The sequence below is a fragment of the Panthera onca genome, chromosome C1 (assembly GCF_046562875.1).
Source record: "Panthera onca isolate mPanOnc1 chromosome C1, mPanOnc1 haplotype 2, whole genome shotgun sequence".
NCBI lineage: Eukaryota > Metazoa > Chordata > Mammalia > Carnivora > Felidae > Panthera > Panthera onca.
The window spans coordinates 120,565,039-120,586,314 of NC_138346.1; the positions used below are offsets into that span (position 1 = coordinate 120,565,039).

The following is a 21,276-nucleotide window of genomic DNA, read 5'->3' on the forward strand; positions in this document are numbered from 1 at the left end:
GCGTGGCTTCGGTTACTATGGCAGCGGGGACGCTTAGTGCGGGCCTGAGCCCAGTTTAGACGCCAATGCCCCTCCCGTCCTTTGCATGGCACCCAAGAAAGAGAAAGGTGGGACTCCAAGCACCAATTCTAAGATATGGGAACCCTCGCTCATCGCTGCACACTTCAATCAGGTGAGCCCAGAGCCCTGAAAGTCTTCTCTGACCCCGGCAATGCCAAAGCCCCGCCAGACCCTCCAGGAAAGGCAGCCAGGCTCGCCCTCTTTTCCAGACGCCACCGCCGCCCCTTCTGAAAACTGTTCTCGATTCCGCTGTCCTATGCTTGGGAGTTCCGCCCACTAAACGCCCCACGCTCCCATCCGCGCAGAGTGGGCGTTAAAGGAAGAAGGAAGGGGGCGCCGGTCAATCAGTGCGATTTCAAAGGGTGGAGAAACCGGAGTGAGGGGGAAGGGAGGTGGTGTAGCTCTGACTCCTCAAGATCCTTTTCAGTGAAGTCGCCTAGATGGCACTCCAAAATTACACTGGAGTTGTCTTTATGAACTGTTTGCTTCCTGCGGACATCTGAAGGAATCATCCTGTTAAATCATCCGTAGCCTGGCCTGTGGTAAGTAAGGCTTACTAAATGCTGTAGGAAGAGAGACATGGAGTAGTTAAGATACCAACGTATTTAATGCAAGTGAGCCTTCTGCAGAGAGGAAAAGATGAGATTCTTCTGCAATGCCCTGATACCACAACACCAAAGTTTTGATATATTTTGAAGGTACTGTAAGAGATCAGAGTACTGAGGGGTTGGCTGGTGGACTCATCCCTAGCGTAGCAAAAAGGTACCAGGCAATCTATAACGCCCCTGCCACATGACTTCAAATTGCACCATGTCCCAACCAGACTAGCTCCCCACCGCATTCATACCCACCAACACTTAGTTGGTTGGGGAGCCCAATAACTCTTGTCACCTGCTCCTGGAAATCCACTGCTACACTTAGTTGCTTCTAAATCCAAGATGACATTTGGATGGAGAAAGGTTGATTCTGGGAATTCTGGCCTGCCATTAATTCCAAAGTACTTTAAAAACTGGAAAAACATTTTTTTTTTCATTTTCCATGTGTACATACAGTGCACTAGAGAATCAGTACTTAAAGGAAAAATATACCTAAAGTCTTATGATACCCTCATGAGAAATTCGTACTTATGTATCCTTATTTTCTACTGTAATTGTTTTTTTTTTTTTTTTCTCTAAGAATGGTATTCTGTCTGATAAGGAATTCTACCTGATGAAGAATTTCATGAAAGTGGTTAAGACACTGCTGATGCTGACATGACATCATGGAATTTGGGGTTATTTCTATAACTTTTAAGAATGAAGGATGTCAGCTCAGTAGTTCTCAGTTACATTCTCAAATTCTCAAAGATGTTTTTCAAAATACTCTGTTAAAAGCCCCCTCTCTTTTGCTTTTATAAGTCAGCACTGGCCAAAATAACTTTTTCTCCATTTTCTTTGAGATTGTGTAGGCCAAGTCTGGGCTTGGAGTGAACCTTTCTGCTTGAATTATAAAGTGCTGAACAACAGAATTTGATGGGGGTGCTGACACTGCATTAGCTTTAGTGTTGCAAATATGAAGCTATAATTTTCCTAGTTGAATGGAAAACCTAAAGACACTATTTTTCCTTATGGCTCGAAAACCTGAAATAATACTCAGCTTTCTCAGTTCTGCTCAAACAGTATAATTTCAATAAATCTTATTTATTAAGAGAAAGAATTTGAACCCAAAGTAATATATAGTTTTAAAAACAAAGGCTGAACTTCTTCAGTTTGTTGGAATACACGTGTTTTGACAGCAGGGGAAGACAACTCTCCCCTACCTCCTCTCCTAATTTTTATTTTCTCAGTTTGAGTTCATGTCTGCTCCAAGAGGAAAATTCCCAGATTACTTAACCCAGCAGTCCAATGTTCAGAGGCATGACTTAACCACCAATGTAATAGATTCTGGAGTGGGGTTAAAGAGGACTTCTAGAGGTGTGAATTCCTGATTCATAGGGTTTAGCAAAGTGCTTTGCACATAGTAGATGCTCAAAAAATGTTTTGCTTTGGCACCCAAAATTTCTCTCTGTACAGTTGCTACTCAAGGAAATATTGTGTGCCAATATGTATAGTTGAGTGTGTGTGTGTATGTGTGTGTATATGCGTGGGGGGGGGGGCGGTGAGAAAGGAAAAGTCTCAGCATTCCATAAGCTAGTTTTTTAGAATTAACGGATTCAAGAGTCACATCAGTAATGATTTTGAACTCGTGCACATGTGGAGCTGTACTAGACTTTAATGAGAATCAGTAAGTCCACAATCTGGTTTCAGTGAAGTTACCTTGTATCAGTATTTTGGGCTGTCCTTTCAGGCTGGAATAATTGCTAATTTTTCCCGTACGTTTTAGGTGGTCCTAAAACACAAAATGATAGCAAATGATACAAGGTAGTCTGTTACTAAGCTCTAAACGAGTAGATAGAGACTAGACTAAGCATTAAATGACTAACTAGAGGTTAGGAAGATGAATGTGGGCTGGGATTGTCAGGAAATGTTTTACAAAATTACTTGCCTTTAGCTAGGCCCTAAAGAATGGGTAGAATTTGAGCTGGTAGAATGAAGGAGGATGATTATTTTACATAAGGAGACCAATATAGGCCTTAAATAAATCTGGGACATTTAAATTGAAAGAGAAATGTGGATTAGACTGCTTCTGGGGTACATTGCTCCTAAAATAATCCTGCCAATCAAAAAGTCATTTACTAACTTTGCTATCCAGGCATTGAAACATTTATCTTATTAATATATGTGAAATATCACACCTCAAATTCGATAAAAATATTTAGGCACATTGGCAATAAGATAATAAAAATATCTTAGTGTGGGCTTGTATGTGACATAGACATTATATTTATGATATCCAGCAGCGTTAGGGAGTTAAAGATGCTTTAAAAAAAAAAAAAGTTAGGGAGGGAGCCAAACCATAAGAGACTCTTAAAAACAGAATAAACTGAGGGCTGATGGGGGGTGGGAGGAAGGGAAGGGTGGGTGATGGGTATTGAGGAGGGCACCTGTTGGGATGAGCACTGGGTGTTGTATGGAACCCAATTTGACAATAAATTTCATATTAAAAAAAGAAAAAAAAAAACAAGATAAATTAAAATCTTAATGCAACTGTCAAGGCCGCCTCTACTGGCCACAGTGAGAGGAAAAGGTATTAACCTAAACACTTGGTGACTGAAGGCACTATTTGGAGAACTTCTGGTCTAAGATATTTTTATTTGTACTGTTTTATCATGGTAAAATATAATAACGAAATTTGCCATTTCCACCATTTTTTTTAAGTTTATTTATTTTTGAGACAGAGAGAGACAGAGCATGAATGGGGGAGGGGCAGAGAGAGAGAGGGAGACACAGAATCCGAAGCAGGCTCCAGGCTCTGAGCCATCAGCCCAGAGCTAGACGCGGGGCTCGAACTCACGGACCGCGAGATGGTGACCTGAGCTGAAGTCAGACGCTTAACCGACTGAGCCACCCAGGCGCCCCATCCACCATTTTTAAATGTACCGTTGGTGGCATTAAGTACATTCTTGTTGTTTAACCATCATCACCATCCCTCTCCAGAACTCTTTCATGTTCCCTGACTGAAACTATACCCATTAAAGAATTCCCTATACCTCCCTCCCCCCAGCTCCCGGCAACCACCATTCTAGTTTTTGTATCTGTGAATTTAACTAAATATTTCATTGTAAATGTAATCATCTAGTACTTGTCTTCCAGTGACCGGCTTATTTCACTTAGCATAATGTCCTCAAGGTTCATTCATGTTGTAGCATGTATTAAAATTGCCTTGTTTTTAAGGCTGAATAATATTCCATCGTATGTACAGGGTACGTTTTATTTATCCATTCATCCATCAATGGGCACTTCTAATTCTTAGTTATTGTGAATAATGCTGTTATTAATAGGAGTGGACCCATTTTACAAAAAGAATACGAGTGTCCAAAAATCTGCTTGAGTCCCTACTTTCAATTTTCTTAGTATATAACTAGAAGTGAGAATTGCTGGATACTATGGTAATTGTATGTTTAATTTTTTGATGAACCACCATAACATTTTCCACAGTGGCTATACCGTTTTTTATTCCCACCAACAATGCAAAAGTGTTCCAATTTCTCCACATCCTTACCAGTACTTTTAAAATTCTGGGGAGAGATAGGTAGATAGATGATAGATAGATAGATAGATAGATAGATAGATAGATAGATTCAGCCATCCTAATGAATGTGAAGTGGTATTTTAGTGTAGTTTTAATTTGCATTTCCCTAATGATTAATGATATCAAGCATCTTTTTATGTACTTCTTGGCCATTTGTATATCTTCTTTTGCCCACATTTTAAATGGAGTTGTTGGGGTTTTATTACTGTTGAATTGTAGGACTAATTTATATATTCTGGCTACTAACCCTTTATGAGGTATGTGATTTGCAAATACTTTCTCTTATTTCCATGGGTTTCCTCCGCATTCTGTTGACAGTGTCCTTTGATGCACAAAGAGTTTAGTTTTGATGATGTTCAATTTGTCTAGTCTTTCTTTTCTTTCTTGCCTATGCAAGAAATCACTACCAAACCCAGTGTCATGATGCTTTTCCCCTATGTTTTCCTCTAAGATTTTTATGGTTTTAGTATTGAATTTAGATGCATGGTCTATTTTGAGTTAATTTTTGTGTATGGTGTATGATTATGGTCCAACATTATATATATACACACATGTATATACATGTATATAACCATACATATGTATACATATTTATGTATATACATCTACATATACATATGTGTGTGCGTATACACATATGTATACATGTAATATACATACATGTATATTAAATATATGTATTATGCATGTGTGTGTGTGTGTGTGTGTGTGTGTGTGTGTGTATATATATATATATATATATATATATATATATATATATATATATCCGCATGTGGATATCCAGTTTTCCCAGCACCAATTGTTGAAAAGGCTGTCCTTTCTCATGGAGAAAGGGTGGGGCAAGGGAGAGTACAAGAGCCAAAAAATTCCCTACCTTATTGAATGTGGCTTTTTCTTGATTGGGCATTGCTTGGTGCTTTAGATCTTTGACTGGTTTCAGTGCTCCTATAAAGTAATTTCAGCCAGTTTCAAGTTGTTTTTCTAATGTTTCCAGGGGACGCAGAGGGCATGTAACTGCCTAGTCTGCCATTTTTTTGATGTCACTGTGGTCTAAGAGAACTTGTAATCAATTATGATCTTCCCATTTCTTCCAAGCCTATTATAGGATAGGTGATGCTGAGAAAGTGGAGATTAGTAGAAGCTTTGTTCATGACAACTTAGGAAAATTTTTCACAGTTGTCCAAACAATATAGCCATTCCCTCTAGGAGCTTACAGATTGCACAAGACCTGCCTCTGGGTAATGTCACGTAGCTTCAGAATGAGTGGGCTACATGTTTCAATTGGACTTTTGTGTTATGGTCCAAGCTTTGGTGCCACTATGGGATAAAAGAATCTCGCAATATTTTCTATGTTAAGTGACAACATGATAACACTACAGGAAATATTCAGAAGTCAGATACAAATCCTTTTTTTTTTTTTCTTTAAGATGTTATGAACATGTGTCTCAAAGGCGTTCTTCACAGTTCCAGGTTCCGCAAAAGTTTGTTTGGGTTGATTTAGATATCTCACAGGTAGAATTCTGGAGATTTTGCTAATTTTAATTGTTAACCCCTTTCATATTTTCAGATTACCTGAGGATGTTTATTTCTTTTCATTTGTTCCTGGTTTAAGGTCTCAAATTTTTTAAGTTTGTTTTTATTTATTGTTGACAGAGCAAGAGAGAGAGAGAGAGAGAGAGAGAGAGAGAGAGAGAGTGTGTGTGTGTGCGCCAGAGAGGAACACAGAGAGGGAGAGAGATAGAATCCCAAGCAGGTTCCATACTATCAGTGCAGAGCCTGATGCAGGGCTCAGTCTCATGAACCATGAGATCATGAACTGAGCGGAGATCAAGAGTTGGACTCTGGGGGCACCTGTGTGGCTCAGTTGGTTAAGCGTCTGACTTTGGCTTAGGTCATGATCTCATGGTTTTTGACTTTGAGCTCCATGTTGGGCTCTGTACTGACAGCTCAGAGCCTGGAACCTGCTTCAGATTCTGTGTCTCCTTCTCTCTCTGTCTGCCCCCACCCCCCAACTCATGCTCTGTTTCTGTCTTAAATAAATGTAAAATTTTTTTTTAATTTGTTTAAGAGTTGGATGCTGAATCAACTGAGGCACCCAGGTGCCCCTAAGGTTTCATTTTTATGTGTAGTAAAAAGGCAGCTTCAACTCAAGAGACCATCTTTTGGCATAGCAACTATTCCATTTGCTTACTGTGACCCACCACAAAAAAAAAAACAAAAAACAAAAAAAAAACAGAAAAAAAGTTTTATGGCAATTCACATACCCTTTAACCCAGTCAGCTTTGCTATTGTAATTCACTGATTTCATTTTGTAATTATGATTTTAGTTCCCTAATGCCCAACTTAAGGGACTCGATACTTCTTGTCATTTGCCTTACATTTATCATTAAGATTTTACTTCTTGATTAATACTTCAATTCTTATTTAATATGATTACTTACATACTTAAAAATATTTGGGGGGTGCCTGGGTGGCTCAGTCAGTTCAGTGCCCAACTCTTGATTTCCACTGAGGTCATGATCTCATGGTTTGTGAATTCAAGCCCACGCTGATAGTGCAGAGCTTGCTTGAGATTCTCTCTCTCTCTCTCTCTCTCTCTCTCTCTCTCTCTCTCTCCCTGTGTGTGTGTGTGTGCGTGTGTGTGTGTGTGTGTGTGTCTCCCTGCCCCTCCTCTACTTGCTCGCTCTCTCAAAATAAATAAATAAACTTAAAAAATATATTTGGGGACATCTACCATAATATGTTGAGGTCCTTACTGAGACTCAGGAGGTCTTGCTTCCAATTTCTGTATTTTCATTTTCAATGTATGTTTTTACACATTGAAATGTATGATGCAGGGCACCTGGGTGGCTCAGTCAGTTGAGCCTCCAACTTCAGGTCAGGTCATGATCTCAAGGTTCATGAGTTTGAGCCCCGCATCGGGTTCACTGCTGTTAGCATGGAGCCTGTTTTGGATCTTTGGTCCCTCTTTCTCCCTGTGCCTCCCCAACTCATGCTCTGGCTCTCAAAAATAAATAAACATTTAAAAAAGAAGAAATTCATGATACCTTTCAAGTAAGTAAGAATATGGGCATCAAAGACGCAAGCTGAGGACATACATGGTTGTGCCATCCTTTACTGTGTTCACCCAGAGGTGGAGACTCCTTGGGTATCTGGGCTAACCCGCCCCTTTCATACCACTGAGGATCTAAGCATGGCAAGGTCGAGACATTCAGTGATTTATCTTCCCTCACTTTGGCTCTAGGCTTTATCTTATAACTTAGTATTTACAGAATGCCTTGAATTATGTGCTATCAATTCATGTTTTGTAAAACACAAGTATAATATGAGCTGCTTCGTAGCAAAATCATATCTTTATACTTCTTGTACCTACCCCATAATGACTTGCATGGTTCTAAGCACATGGTACCACACTCAAGCTATATTAATGGAATTAATTCACTGATCTACTTTGAAATATGAAGAAATATATATTGTGGAAATCAGGACAATTAGTAGACCAAAGAGATGTATTCTAAGAGAAGAGGAAGGGACAGAAAACATTCATTCACATAAAAGAGCATCCCAGCAGGTACATAGCATGATTATGACAGTGTCCAGAAAATAACTATGCAATGATACCATTTCAAAACTTCTCAGATATTTCAGCTGCCAGCCAGGAGGTATTCAAGTGAAAGTTCTTCAGAATATTTAGTTAGTAGTGTCTCATTATAGTTCAGTTGCAGAAGATTTTTTTTCTCTTATTAACTGTAGCTTAGTGACAATAGCTGAGTTGTGCACATTTGAAAAATAATAATAGAATTCCTTAGAGTCTTGGACAAAGTTTATAATTCTTGTAAAGGTTTAATAATGTGGATAAGGGTTCAAGATAGGTATTGCTGAAATGTTAATATCCCAGACCTCTTAAACAAACAAAGTTGTAAAACACATAGATGTTAGGATTATAATAAACTGAGTTTAAGTCAGTTTTGGGGGGAAATGTTCAACTGAAATGAAGCGCTTGAGCCATTACGAATGCACTTTATCAAAAAGGGAAATACATTTTATTAGGCAGAATCCTTGAGCAGTTTTTGAGAGGCAGTGAAGGATTTTTCAACTTTTTTGATCTTAAACAGTGAGCTATTTCTCATGTTAATGTGTATTTAAGACTTACTGGAAATACTCATAATATGAGCTGAAGACTGATGTCTGGCAGCAAGCATATTTCTGAAATTGGGTTGGTTTTTATTACTATATTTTCTGAAATATGCTTTCATTGATATTTACAAAACAAATTGCCAGTTCACACAAAGGTTGTTTTAATAAAAGCCAACGAAAACAACTGAGTTGCTAGGAAGAATGTTAAGAGGGAAATGGACTTTTCGTAACCTCACATTATAATTTCTCTTTTCTGGACAAAAATGTATTATTTGAATGAGTTTGGAACTGAAAGGAATTAGCATGTCAAAATATCTACCTAGATGTTATATGTGATCACTTTTATTACAAATGAAAAATATTAAATATAAGTAAAATGTAAGTGTTGCCAATGTGAGTTTGGCAACACCCTAGGAAAATGTTAGTTAAGAAATGGTGAATGTTGACCATGTTTCAACTCTAGCCTTAGAAACCATCATTGGCTCCCAGTTACCCATGGGATAAAATCCAAGATGTTCTGCCTGGCTTTCACAGCGCTGCCTAATTTGGCCTTTCTCTGTCCATCCATCTTTTTCTCTGTCTACTCCAGTTGAATGGTCTCCGTGGTATTCCCAGGCACGTACTGACTGACTATACCCATGCAGGTTCCTGGCCTGAAGACCATCCAACTCCTTCTCATTAAAATCCTCCCTCATATCTTCCAGAAAGGAGCTCAAGTCACATAGTTCTGTCCATCACTGACTTTTCTCCTTCTACCGAACTATTCCAGTGATTGTTATCTTTAATGCGATCCTATTTTGAGCTGTGGTCCAACAATTTCAGAGTCATCTATTGTATCTCAATTCCCTTACAACATTGCAAATTCCTGGAAGGTAGCAGAAGGAACATGTGATTCCTTCCTTCCTGATCACAACACCTAAGAGTGCTAAGTAAGTACATAGTGATCTTCAAGAAATACTTTTGAATCAAATTCATTGATTGGATTTTACAGTGTCAGCCTCCTGGCCTATTTTCTCCTTTGAGCTCTAGCATTAGTCTCAACCCATTGGCTGTAAGAACTTAAATTGAAGAAAATCTCAAAGCCTTAGTTTTTACAACCATAAAAGAGGGACAGTGGTCATACCTCCATTACAGATATGAAAGCAATTGTTGAGAGGATTTAAAGGCATCTAACATGTAATATCTCAGACTCCAAACCCAAATCCCGTATTTTCCCCCTTCAAACCTGTTCCTCCTACGTCTTCACCTCATTGAGTGGATTCGCCATTCACCCAGTGAGTCACTAGGGCCAAAAATCTTGCATTTGTTATTTTCTTCCTCTTTTCTGCACTCTATAATTAATTTTTAGTAAATCCTGTTCGTTCCACCTTTGAAATGTTTCTAAAATCTGTCCTGTTGGTCTCAACTCCACTGTTACATCCTATTCTAAGCCATCATCATCACCTGCCTAAGCTACAGGTAGCTCAAGAGCTTTAGAACTTGGTTTCTTACTTCCATTCTTGCTGACTTAGAGTCTTGTCACCATATAGCAGTCAGAGTGTTTCTCTTAATACACAAGACTTTGAGTAAAATCCCGAGTGGTCTACCATGGGCTTTAAAGACCGTGTGTGTGTGTGTGTGTGTGTGTGTGTGTGTGTGTCTCCTCTGCTAACTACTTTGACTTCATCTCAAATCTTCTGTGACTCTCCCCTTCACTCAGTCCATGGTAGCCACACTGGCCTTTTTGCTGATCTTCAGACCCATCAAAAACACATTGCCATCTTTGCTCTTACTGTGCCCTCTTCCCAGAATGACCCTTCCCAAAATAATCATGTGAGTAGCTCTTTCCCTTCCTTTAGGATTCTGTCCAAATATCTCCTTCCCCAACCATCCTATTTAAACTACACCATCACATTCCATCCACTTAACCCTGACTCTGTTCCTGACCTTCTACTTTGCATATATTTCATTATTGTCTATTTTTCTCCATGAGAACGTCCGCTCCATGAGGGCAGGGATTCATCTTACTGACTGATACATCACCAACCCCTGGCCTATAGAGGGGCTCAAATAACATTGCTGAATGCAGGAATAGTAGGGCCTCAATAACGAGGAGCTCCTGGTAATAATAGCGTGACTATATTTACTGGAGCAGCATGAAAATCAAATACAGTATCTGAAGGAATGTGGAACACTATGTAGCCCAGTATAAATATTTATAATAATAATCATTATTATGTTATTATAGGATAATATACTAATTATTGTTGTTATTACTCTTTTATATATTTTCATCTGGTCGTTACACATGTCTTCAAACTCAGTGTGTTCAGAACTTGTACTAACTATCCTGTTCATTGAAGTTAGAGACACCCTAGCCCCATCTCTTCTCATAACAAATTGGTCAGCAAATCTTATTACTGTGGCCTCTGTAGTTCACTTCCTTCTTTTTCACGCCTCATAACTTCCAACACCATTACGATCACCTTCTCAACTTCTTCTTGCCTGCCTTCATCCAGGAGGGAAAATTAAAAATATGTTAACTGGCACAATTACATGGAAATCAACATATAAATTTAACAGTTAAATTACTTTTTCTTTCTTTTTTTTTACAATTAAATTACTTTTTATTCTTTATATAAACTCAATTATGTGTACCTTATGAAACTCCTTGCCAGATGGTATAGTTTTTCGTCCTTATCAGTCATCACATTTTTCCGATGATTTCCAAATCATTTGTTGGTTTTCAGAAGTGTTTGGTGCAGCCTTTGGTTGATGGGTTTCACTTCCTAAAAGTTGCCCTTGTCTGAGCCGTGAGGTAACATGAAGAAATGTGCATAGGCTCTTCTGTGACTTCCCTTTTAAAATGGTAGTCGTTATGCAATTTGTTGTTCTCTGTATGTAGAGGATTTCTCTCAATATCAACAATATCATTTGTCATACTAAAAGTAAATTATACTTTTGGATTTCTTATAATTCCAGCCTTTGAACTGCGAATAATTATGTTGAAATTTTTTCTAGCCTTCATAATATTGTGTGAGTTTTTTTATATTTAATTTATTTATGATCAATTAAGTCACAAAACCATTTCTTGGAATGTCACATTCAATTAGTTGACTTAATTTTATAAATTTTTGATCACCCTAAATCTACTTGGTTAACATTGCATACTGTGGCTAAAGTTTAAGATTGAATAAATTGAAAGAGGTTAATAATTCATCATGCTCTGCATTTTTGTCATAAAATAATAAACCCATTTCTGTATAATTTATTAAACAAAAAATTATTTTTCTCTTATAATTGATTACTTTGCTTTGTTTCAAGTTGTACTCTTTATTCATTTGTTTCTATATATCTTCTGCATCTCTTTTAATGGTTCACTTTATTAATTTTATATGGGCAAAATGTTTTCATTTCTCTCTGACAAAGCTAAAGAAAGTATTGAAATTCATAGTAGAATATTTCACTAAAGCCAAATCCCTAAAAGTTAGTTGCACTTTTCAAATGTTTAACTACTCCCACTTCAGATTTACATTAAAATGAACACACGGTCTTGGCATGATTTCTTCTCAGTCAGTGCAATGCTAGCACTATGTGTTGCCCAGCTGGGTTCTAATATTTCTCTAATGTCCAATCTTGAGCTCTCTTCAGATATATTATTTAATTATCTCTAGTGTTTGTTTAACATATGGTAATAAATAGGGGCTCCTGGGTGGCTCAGTTGGTTAAGCGTCCAACTTTGGCTCAGGTCATGATCTCACGGTTCATGAGTTCAAGCCCTGCATCAGGCTCTGTGCTGATAGCTCAGAGCCTGGAGCCTGTTTCAGATTCTGTGTCTCCCTCTCTCTCTGCCCCTCCCCTGCTCACATTCTGTCTCTCTCTTTCTCTCAAAAGTAAATAAATTTTAAAAATATGTATTAAAACCCCTTATGGTAACAAATGGAAAATTTATAAAGAAGGTACTAATATTGACTTCATATACATCTCTTATTGTATCAGCTGAATATATTGAATACATACTGAGTTGGGATGAAAACAAAACATCTGAAATTTTCTTCAAAACTGTGGGCTGTTGGAGTCCCTGGATGGCTCAGTGGGTTAAATGTCCAACTCTTGATCTCAGCTCAGACTGAGCTTGATCTCAGGGTCTTGTTCTCAGGGCACTGAGTTCAAGCCCCCTGTTGGGCTCCACACTGGGTGTGAAGCCTACTTAAAAAAAAAAAATGTGGGCTGCAACTCCAGACTTTATGCATGTTACCACTCTGGCACTGTTGTCAAGTAAATACTTCTCGGTGGAACCATTTTTCTTGGTACCCATTGAAATAGTTTGAGATATCACAAATGCTTTTCCATCTTGCTATACCAGATCAATAAAAAATACCTAATTACCTTCAGCATCTTGAACTTTGCATATTAGGTATTATTAAAATACTTTTACATGGAACTTTTACAGCTCTATCAATAGTGATTAAAATTTTACTAGTCTGATTTATATGTTTTCCAAAAGGTTGTTCTATCATTTCAGTAGATAAATGCTTTGCCCCTGCAAGATCATAAGGCTACATTACTATGATATGCCCATACAAATTATTTTTCACGGTTCAGCTAAGTATTTCATGTCTAAAAATGTTCACTTATGTTTAACTACATAATAGATTGTGTTAAAAGTTCTGATTATATGTTTAAAAATGTTTAGTAATTACCTTATTGACACCCTTGATTTAAAAGAAGATTTTATTTGAAACACTTTATTGCATGAAACTGATTTATTGTGTTCTTTAATTTTTCCTTCATTAGTGATTAAAAATTTTCTTTATTGGAATCATGACCTTTAACAAAACATGATAGGCAGTTTGATTTAAAAAACTGTTTTGCCTGTTCAACTTTTAACAATACAACCTTTGAGCTCTATTTCCATCCAACATTTATATCACTTGTAATAATAAGTTAATCAGATTTTTATGTTGAAAGAATCAAGTTGTTTTCATTTTAGAAATGCAAACATTTTTAATGTTGTAATGATTTTTGCACAGTACCAGAACATGCCTCAGGTTGTGGTTGATTATTATTTTCTTCTTTGATCTCATGAAAATCCAGAATATTTACCTGAGTACATGATACTTAAAAGAAATTTTAGAAACATATCCAGACTTTGAAGTCTCTTCATTGTGGGTTTCCATTTAAAATATTTACCATAATTGTGTATGTTATATCAAAAACTACACACACAGAATTGTATTTCACTATAATGAAAATAAAAGTAAAAACGAAACAAGTCAAAAGCAATACTGTGAGGTTAGGGTGATGATTCACTAGGGATCCTCCAGAAGCCCAGGATGCTTTACTAAAGGATACACAGTGTAGCCTTGCTGTCTACTGTGACACAGCCCAGATCCATAGACCTGCTGCAAAAGTCCCCTTGATGTCACAATGCCAGCAAGCCCAGATATAGATATATATATATTAGAATATCCTTCCTTCTCCTACACCGCTTGTTGAACTTCTTCTCTTTCTTAAAGTCACAACTCAAATATTCTTCCTCCATGAAACTATCCCTTGACTTCTCATTTCCTACATTTGATTCACCATGTTTCCATGGTTCTTATGAATAACATGATGATGGCACTTACCATGCTTATTAGAGTTATTGATGGGTCTGTCCTCTCACGTGACTGTGAAATTCTCAAGGACGAGAAGTGAGTGGTATTATCTTTGGGTCTCCCCTCTGGAAATAGTGCCTGGAACATATTCAGTCAATCTCAATTGGAAAAATGACAAAACAAATGCAGTAATCCTTCCTATTATTTGTACTAAAACTACCCTCCTTTAAATCATGTTCTTCCCGTCCCATTAGTTTTCTTCTTTTTCTATTGTGCGCAAACAAACAGTAATAATAGATGTCCAGCCCGATATACTTTGACATATGTATACACCCCTGTAATCCATCATCTAGAACACTTCCAGACCTACAGCCGGTTTCCTCACACCTTCATCTGTTGATACTTATAGCCCAGGGAGTTCACACAACTCTGACTTCTAACATCCTCAATTTTTTTGCTGTTATTGCATTTTATATAAATGAACTAATACACAATTTATCGTTTTTGCTCAACATAATGTCTGTGAAATTCATATATGCTGTTGCAGTATAAGTAGTGTGTTCTTTTTTAGGGAATTATACTATTCCATTGTGTAAATATGCCATTATTTTTTTATGCATTCTCCTGCTGATTGACATTTGGGTCATTCCTAATTTGAAATATTACAAACAATGCTATAAACGTCTTGTACAAATTTTTCTTTGGACATTTGTACTCATTTCTCTTGGGTATATACTTAGGAATAGAAATGCTAGGTCATATGATAGACATGTGCTTAGCTTTAGTAGCTACTACAATAGAGTTTTCCAAAGGGTTTACAGCAATTTACACCCCCATCAGTAATGGATGAGAGTACAAGTGGCTTATCAATCTTTTTTTTTTCTTTTTGAGAGAGAAAGAGAGAGAGAGAGAGAGAGAGAGAGAGAGAGAGAGAGAGAGAGAGAGTGCACCTGAGCTGGGCAGGAGTAGAGGGAGAAAGAGAAGAGAGAGAGAGAGAGAGAGAGAGAGAGAAAATTTCAAGCAGGCTCCATGCTCAGCATGGAGCCCAATGTGGGGCTTGATCCAACAACCCTGGGATCATGACTTGAGCTGAAATCAAGAGCGTTAGGTGGTGATTAGGTCATGAGAATGGAGCCTCATGAATGGGATGAGTGCCCTAATTAAAGAAACCCAAGAGAGATCCATCACCCCTTCTTCCATCTGAGGTTTTAGTGAGAAGATCACCATCTATACGCCAGAAAGTGAGCTCTCACCAGATGCTGAATCTGCAGATTCCTTGATCTTGGGCTTCCCAGGCTCTAGAACTATAAGAAATAAGGTCTGTTGTTTATAAGCCACCAAGTCTGTGGTATTCCATTACAACACCCTAAAGAGACTAAGACCTACTGTATATTTCCCCCGTCTATCCGAAATTTGTTTTAGTCAATCCTCCCCCTGAAGTCCCTCCTTCCTCATTACCAGTTTATTTGCCATTCTGTCAATCTTTCCAGCTGTTCAATCCTTTTTTAAGTGTTATGCCTAAAACTCAACACAACTTTCCATGAGGACACTCTGGTTTTGTAAAATGGTAGGATAATGTTTTCTATTTAACTCCTCCTTTTTTTTCCAGACAGGAGGAGCAAAGGCCCTTCAATAGACCTGTAGCACGTTGAGCTGATGGTTATGGGAAGCATTACATATAGACACATTCCCTATAGTCAATCACCTAAACTTATGACTGGATTATGTTTTCCTCAAAGCATTCGCTTAGACTTCCCACACTGAATCTCATCTGATATATGTGCTTGCTCAGCTCAGAGACCTTTGTGAAATCTCCCTGCAGTGCTGAGCTATCCCCTCGGCACAGTGTCATTGTCACAATATCTGATAATGATGGCAAGACAGGGTGACAGAGGAAGGCTCACTGTCTGGAAATCAGAACATGCTTCTCTCTCTCTGTGTCAACTTGCCAAGATGTCATAGATTTTTCTTTCCATCTGCGAAATAAAGGAATTAGACTAAATGACGATGAAAGAAGCCACCCAGCATTGGATTGGGATTTTAGATTTCATTGTAATCTAGTTTCATATTTTTAATAAAAGTAGTTAAATAAAACCTGTTCAAGAATGATCCCTAGGGCTCCCCCCCACCCTGTTACTACTACTTCATGCAGAGAAGGGCCTGCTTAAGCCTACCTTTGCTTTTAAGTACTTCCATGGTAACTCAATATTTTCGGGATGAAAACTTGCAAACTGCTTTCTAAGATTACATAAAAGTCTGTTTCCTGGCCTCCCCTCGTCCTCCTGCCTCACAATCATTATTCTTTGTGTTGTTCTTATTGCGTCTTCTACTAAATATGACTAGAGTGTGTGGCCCTGGGGGGACAGGCAATGGCCCAGTTTCTCAGGCAGTGTACATTGAAATAGAAAATGGAGAAGGAACCCCCCCAAATTATATAAACATCCATGAAAAAAACATACGATCTCTAGAAATGTACATGACTCCATATATGTACATAATATCTGAGTTTGGGTCAAACTAGTTCAAGGTTAGGAATATTGAGGTCAACCACTTATATCTTCACATCGCATATTTAGAAGGCTGAGCAAGTATAAAAATGGTTTCTTTCTTTACACTTGTTATTGTAATTATAAAGTAAAACATTCAAGAGCACCTGTTGTTATTATCTTGCTTAACTTCTTCATTTAGCACTAACCTAGGAAAATGTGGAAAAATGGTTTATTATGACCATATTTTCAACCTTTGCTATGGAAGGAACTATAGACATATTACACAGTATTACTCTTTGTGATAAAGATGACACTTTCGGTCAGAAGGCTGTATGCTTTAAATTATGTTTAAAGTAAGGATGTGGCCTGTTTTGCTCAAGAAGGTTTTTTGCTTAGTGCCTCTGTGCTCAATAATGAACAGTCTTATCTAGAGATCAAAGGTTTTGGTCATGTGGAGCCGAATTTGCAAATGTGAAGTCCATATGGGGAGGAGACCTCTGGCTGTACCCTCATTAACACCATCGTCAAAACAGCTGAGGAAGCCAGCTCATCCTCCAAGGCGTGCACTTCACTTTTCCCGTTGCAGCTTTGCTGAAAGATTGCTTGTGGCTTCTTTAGGGTTCTTCCTTTTACTTTATCTGTTGGTTGGCCTCACCACCATGGCTAATTATTATTTTTCTTTTAATGTTTATTTATTTGAGAGAGAGAAAGGGAGAGTGCAGGTGTGCACGAGAGCAGGGGAGAAGGAGAGAGAGAGAAACTCAAGCAGGTGCCATGCCATCAGCACAGAGCCCCGACGTGGGGTTCGATCTCACAAACTACGAGATCATGACCTGAGCCAAAAAAAAAGTCGGACACTTAAAATGAACCAAGCAGATGCCCCTCTAATTATATTATAGGAGCCAGTCAGTGTTCCAGCAAAAGGATGGTTAAAAGTTTTCTCTCTCTTTTGAGTTTCAGCTACTAAAAAAAAGTCTTTAAAGTCATCCAGCTTAATTTGGTTGATGAAAATCTTCAGTCAAACAAATAAACATGTAGACACAGAACAATTGTGCTTGACATGTTTTAAATTAATTCAACTGGAAACAGTCTGCACCCTAGCTTGGATTGGAAAAAGTGAGATTAAAACAAAGGCAAGCTAGGCAAAGTGGATGCCTTTCTAGATCTTTCTTATGTTAATCTTTATAGACCTTCCCCACTAGTCAATTCTAAACATTGAAAATGTCAGCTATCCAGCAGGAACCTCTTTACATAATATGCCTTCAGCCCAGGAGCAGCTGAGATGTGGGTAGTCCACAGGGAGACTAGGCCATGATTAAGTGGCCAGCCATTATCTTCCCCGGGTTTGGAGACAGAATTACCCTTTCATTGTCTTCTGAAAGTTTTCCCCATTTTCATTCCTCTGTCCTATTTTGCTATTGACACTTGCCTCCTAATCTTCCTTCCCACCCATCCATCATCTGTTTTAGAGAAGGCAGACAGTGGTCCTTGATACAGAAACATCCCTTCATGGGGAAAATACTTAAAACACTATGAATTTCTGGAGTGTAAGGCCCATCCCAAAACATAACTTTTAAAATGCATTCCAAGGAAAATACAAATAATTTTCTTTTTTTTAATTCCTAGAGTTCTTATACCTCTCCACTAACATGAAGAATTGAGGGTTGTCTGCCTGTGTTTATATCTAATGGGCTTTTCTTTATAAACAAATAGTATGCTATTTACCTGTCATTGACTAAGTCATTCCATTTCAGTAGATTTTAAAATGTTGGACATGGTTTAAGACTGATTACACCAGCTAGTGAATATGGAGTCTGCATTAAATTCCGTTGAAAAACATGTTTCTTCCATGTTAAATTACTGTCCAATGTACTACCTGGAGTATATAAAAAAGGGACGGAGTGCCTGGATGGCTTGGTCAGTTAAGTGTCCAACTCTTGGTTTCGACTCAGGTTGTGATCTGACGGTTTGTGAGTTTGAGCCCGGTGTCAGGTTCCATGCTGATAGCGTCGGCCTGCTTGGGATTCTCTTCTCCCTCTCTTTCTGCACCCCGCTCACTCATGCATGCTCTCTCTCTCTCAAAATTAAATAAGTAAGTAAACTTAAAAAGAGAGAAAAGAAGAAAGAGGGTGGGTCAGTGGAAAAAGGAACAATGCAGCAATTCTGTTTTACGGGAGCTTACAATCTGAGAATGACAGACACCAGTCCTCCTAAAAGTGTGATCTCTTGGGGCACCTGGGTGACTCAGTCCATTGGGAGTCCGACTTCAGCTCAGGTCATGATCTTGTAGCTTATGAGTTCAAGCCCCGCGTCAGGCTCTGTGGTGACCGCTCAGAGCCTGGAGCCTGTTTCAGATTCTGTGTCTCCCTCTCTCTCTGCCCCTCCCCCATTCACACTCTGTCTCTGTCTCTCTCAAAAATAAATAAACATTAAAAAAAATTAAAAAAAAAAAAGTGTGATCCCTGGACCAGAAGCCATAGCAATAGTGAGGAACTTACAAGAAATGTAGATTCTCAGGCCCCACCCCATTCTTACTGAATCATAGATTCAGGGTGGAGCCCAGTTATTTGTGCTTTATCAAACATGTGTCTGAGGCAAACTAATGTTTAAGACATACCCTAATACAGTGATCACAATGTATGTCCCATATTACTAGCATAGTACTGACAGTGAGTTTTTATAGGTAGTCAGAGGACATAGAGATCACTGTTGGGCTGGGAAAAATCAAGCAGGAATTTCAGCTGGAAGGAGGACATTCTGTATAAAAAGACCAGGCTGAGGTGAGCAGAGAACTGAGAAAACATAGAGCATATTTGTGATATACAGTTAGCCATAAACCAGACACTGTGTTAGGTTCTTTACACATATTATCATGGTCAATCCTCACAACAACATATTATTCTTATTTACATGAGAGAGTTGAAGTTCAACATTTTACACAGAGAAATTTACCTGAGCTGTAAGACTTTAGAAAAGTAATAGTATGGTATTAAAAATATCTGAGGAAGGGCAGGTAAAGGGCTTTGAGTTCTACTCCATTAGAGTCCAAGAGTTGACAATTAAAATACCTTCTGTAAATGAAGAGTGAAATGATAAATTTGATGTCTTAGGAAAATGAATTGTTTGGAGATAGAAGAAGCTAGAGGCTTGACTAGACCCTGAGGAAGTTGTTTTCAATGGTCCAGATTCGAGGTAGTTATAAGTTGAGCTAGGAGAATAGTCATGAAAATGAAAAGGAAGGGGCATATTCAAGAAACCCTAGGAAGAAAGTAACTGTGGCTTCCAGCCGAGAGGAGAATGGGAGAGGATTTGAAGTTATGATGACTGGGAGAAATGGAGAGTCTCAGAAATCAACTAATTTAGCAGGATGAACTTGGATGACTTTTACTGTTTGTGATGTGGAAGATTTTGTTTGTTTTGTTTTTAGGCTAGAGAGAGGCAAAGAGCTCAGCTTTTAGATACACTGAGTTTGAGATGATGGTAGAACATTAAAGTAGAAATGTTCATCAGGAAGTCAAACATAGGCTCACAGTCCATGGTTGGAAACATAAACTTAGGGCTTGTCAGTAGAGAGGTGCTCCATGGGAGCAGCTAAAATATCCAGTAGAGAGTATGTGCCAGGAGAAGAACAGAAGGTTAAGAACAGAATTCTGTGGAATATCTAAAAGATTCTCATGTATGAAACAGAAAGAATAGAAAGAGCCTGATGGTCAGAGATGGAACATCCAAAGTAGTAAAGACAGAATGAGGACAGGGTGGAGTCCTGGAAGTTAGATCAGGGAGAAGGGTAAAGTCACCCACATATGGAGATGTGGGGAGAAAAGGGCAAGGCAACTATATTTGGTGATAAGAATATCATTAGTGACCTTCAAGGATGTAATTTCAATAGGGTGAATGGTGGTGGTAATGGTGATCAAGGAGGGAGTTGGAAGCAAGACTATAGAGTTTAAGAACATAGGCTTAAATTATGGAAAGAGCCCAAATGTCCAACTGATGAATGGATTAAGAAGATGTGGTGTATACACACACACACACACACACACACACACACACACACACACAATGGAATACAGATATCCTATGATTTAACTCATATGTGAAATTTGAGAAACTTAACAGATGTTCACAGGGGAAGAGCAGGAAAAATAAGATAAAAATAGAGAGGGAGGCAAACCATAAGAGACTTTTAAATACAAAAGACAAACTGAGGGTTGATGGGGGTGGGGTTGAGGAGTGGGGAAAATGGGTGATGGGCATTAAGGAGGGCACTTATTGGGATGAGCACTGGGTGTTATATGTAAGTGATGAATCACTGGAATCTAGTCCTGAACCCAAGACTACACTGTAGGTTAGCTATCTTGAGAATAATTTTTTTTAAAAGAAATGAAAAAAAAAACCACATGGAGCTTATCAGTATATGGAAGCCTCAAGTGTAGATCACATGTTCTGGGAAGTTTAATTATGAAGAAAAGGAGATCAGATGGGAATCGGTTAGTGGGAAGACTGGAACTAGGTAAAGATAGTTATCTATGTGTGAAATGCCATAGAGGGGAAAGGAGAAGAAGGGCTGGAAAACTGGAGAGGGCGAGATGGGACAATTGAAGGAACAAAGTTGTAGACAAGGTCAAAGGAAAGTGAATCATTGGCTCTGGAACAGCAGAGGAGGGATTAGAATCTTCCTCAGTCCAAGGAAAAGAGCAAGTTCTTGAGACTCATGAAGAATGCATGGAGATGAAATGTGAACAGGGGAGGAAACATAAGCAAGAAAATTTTGCTTTTCTGAGGCAGTGGAAGTGAGGCCACTGTGTAGAGAGAAAGTGGACAAGCAAGAGACATAGTTG

The 21,276-nt window shown here is 38.4% G+C and overlaps 1 protein-coding gene across 4 annotated transcripts in view; it reads left to right on the plus strand.

The window, feature by feature from the left end:
• The first annotated feature begins 7 nt into the window (after positions 1-7).
• SPAG17 (sperm associated antigen 17) overlaps positions 8-21,276 on the plus strand; it is a 239,057-nt gene continuing 217,788 nt past the window's right edge. For all 4 annotated transcript variants that reach the window (XM_060626305.3, XM_060626304.3, XM_060626306.3 and 1 more), the window contains exon 1: positions 8-172. In XM_060626305.3, coding sequence (XP_060482288.3) covers positions 86-172 — 87 coding nt within the window. In that variant the 5' untranslated portion in view covers positions 8-85. The remainder of the gene's footprint in view (positions 173-21,276) is intronic.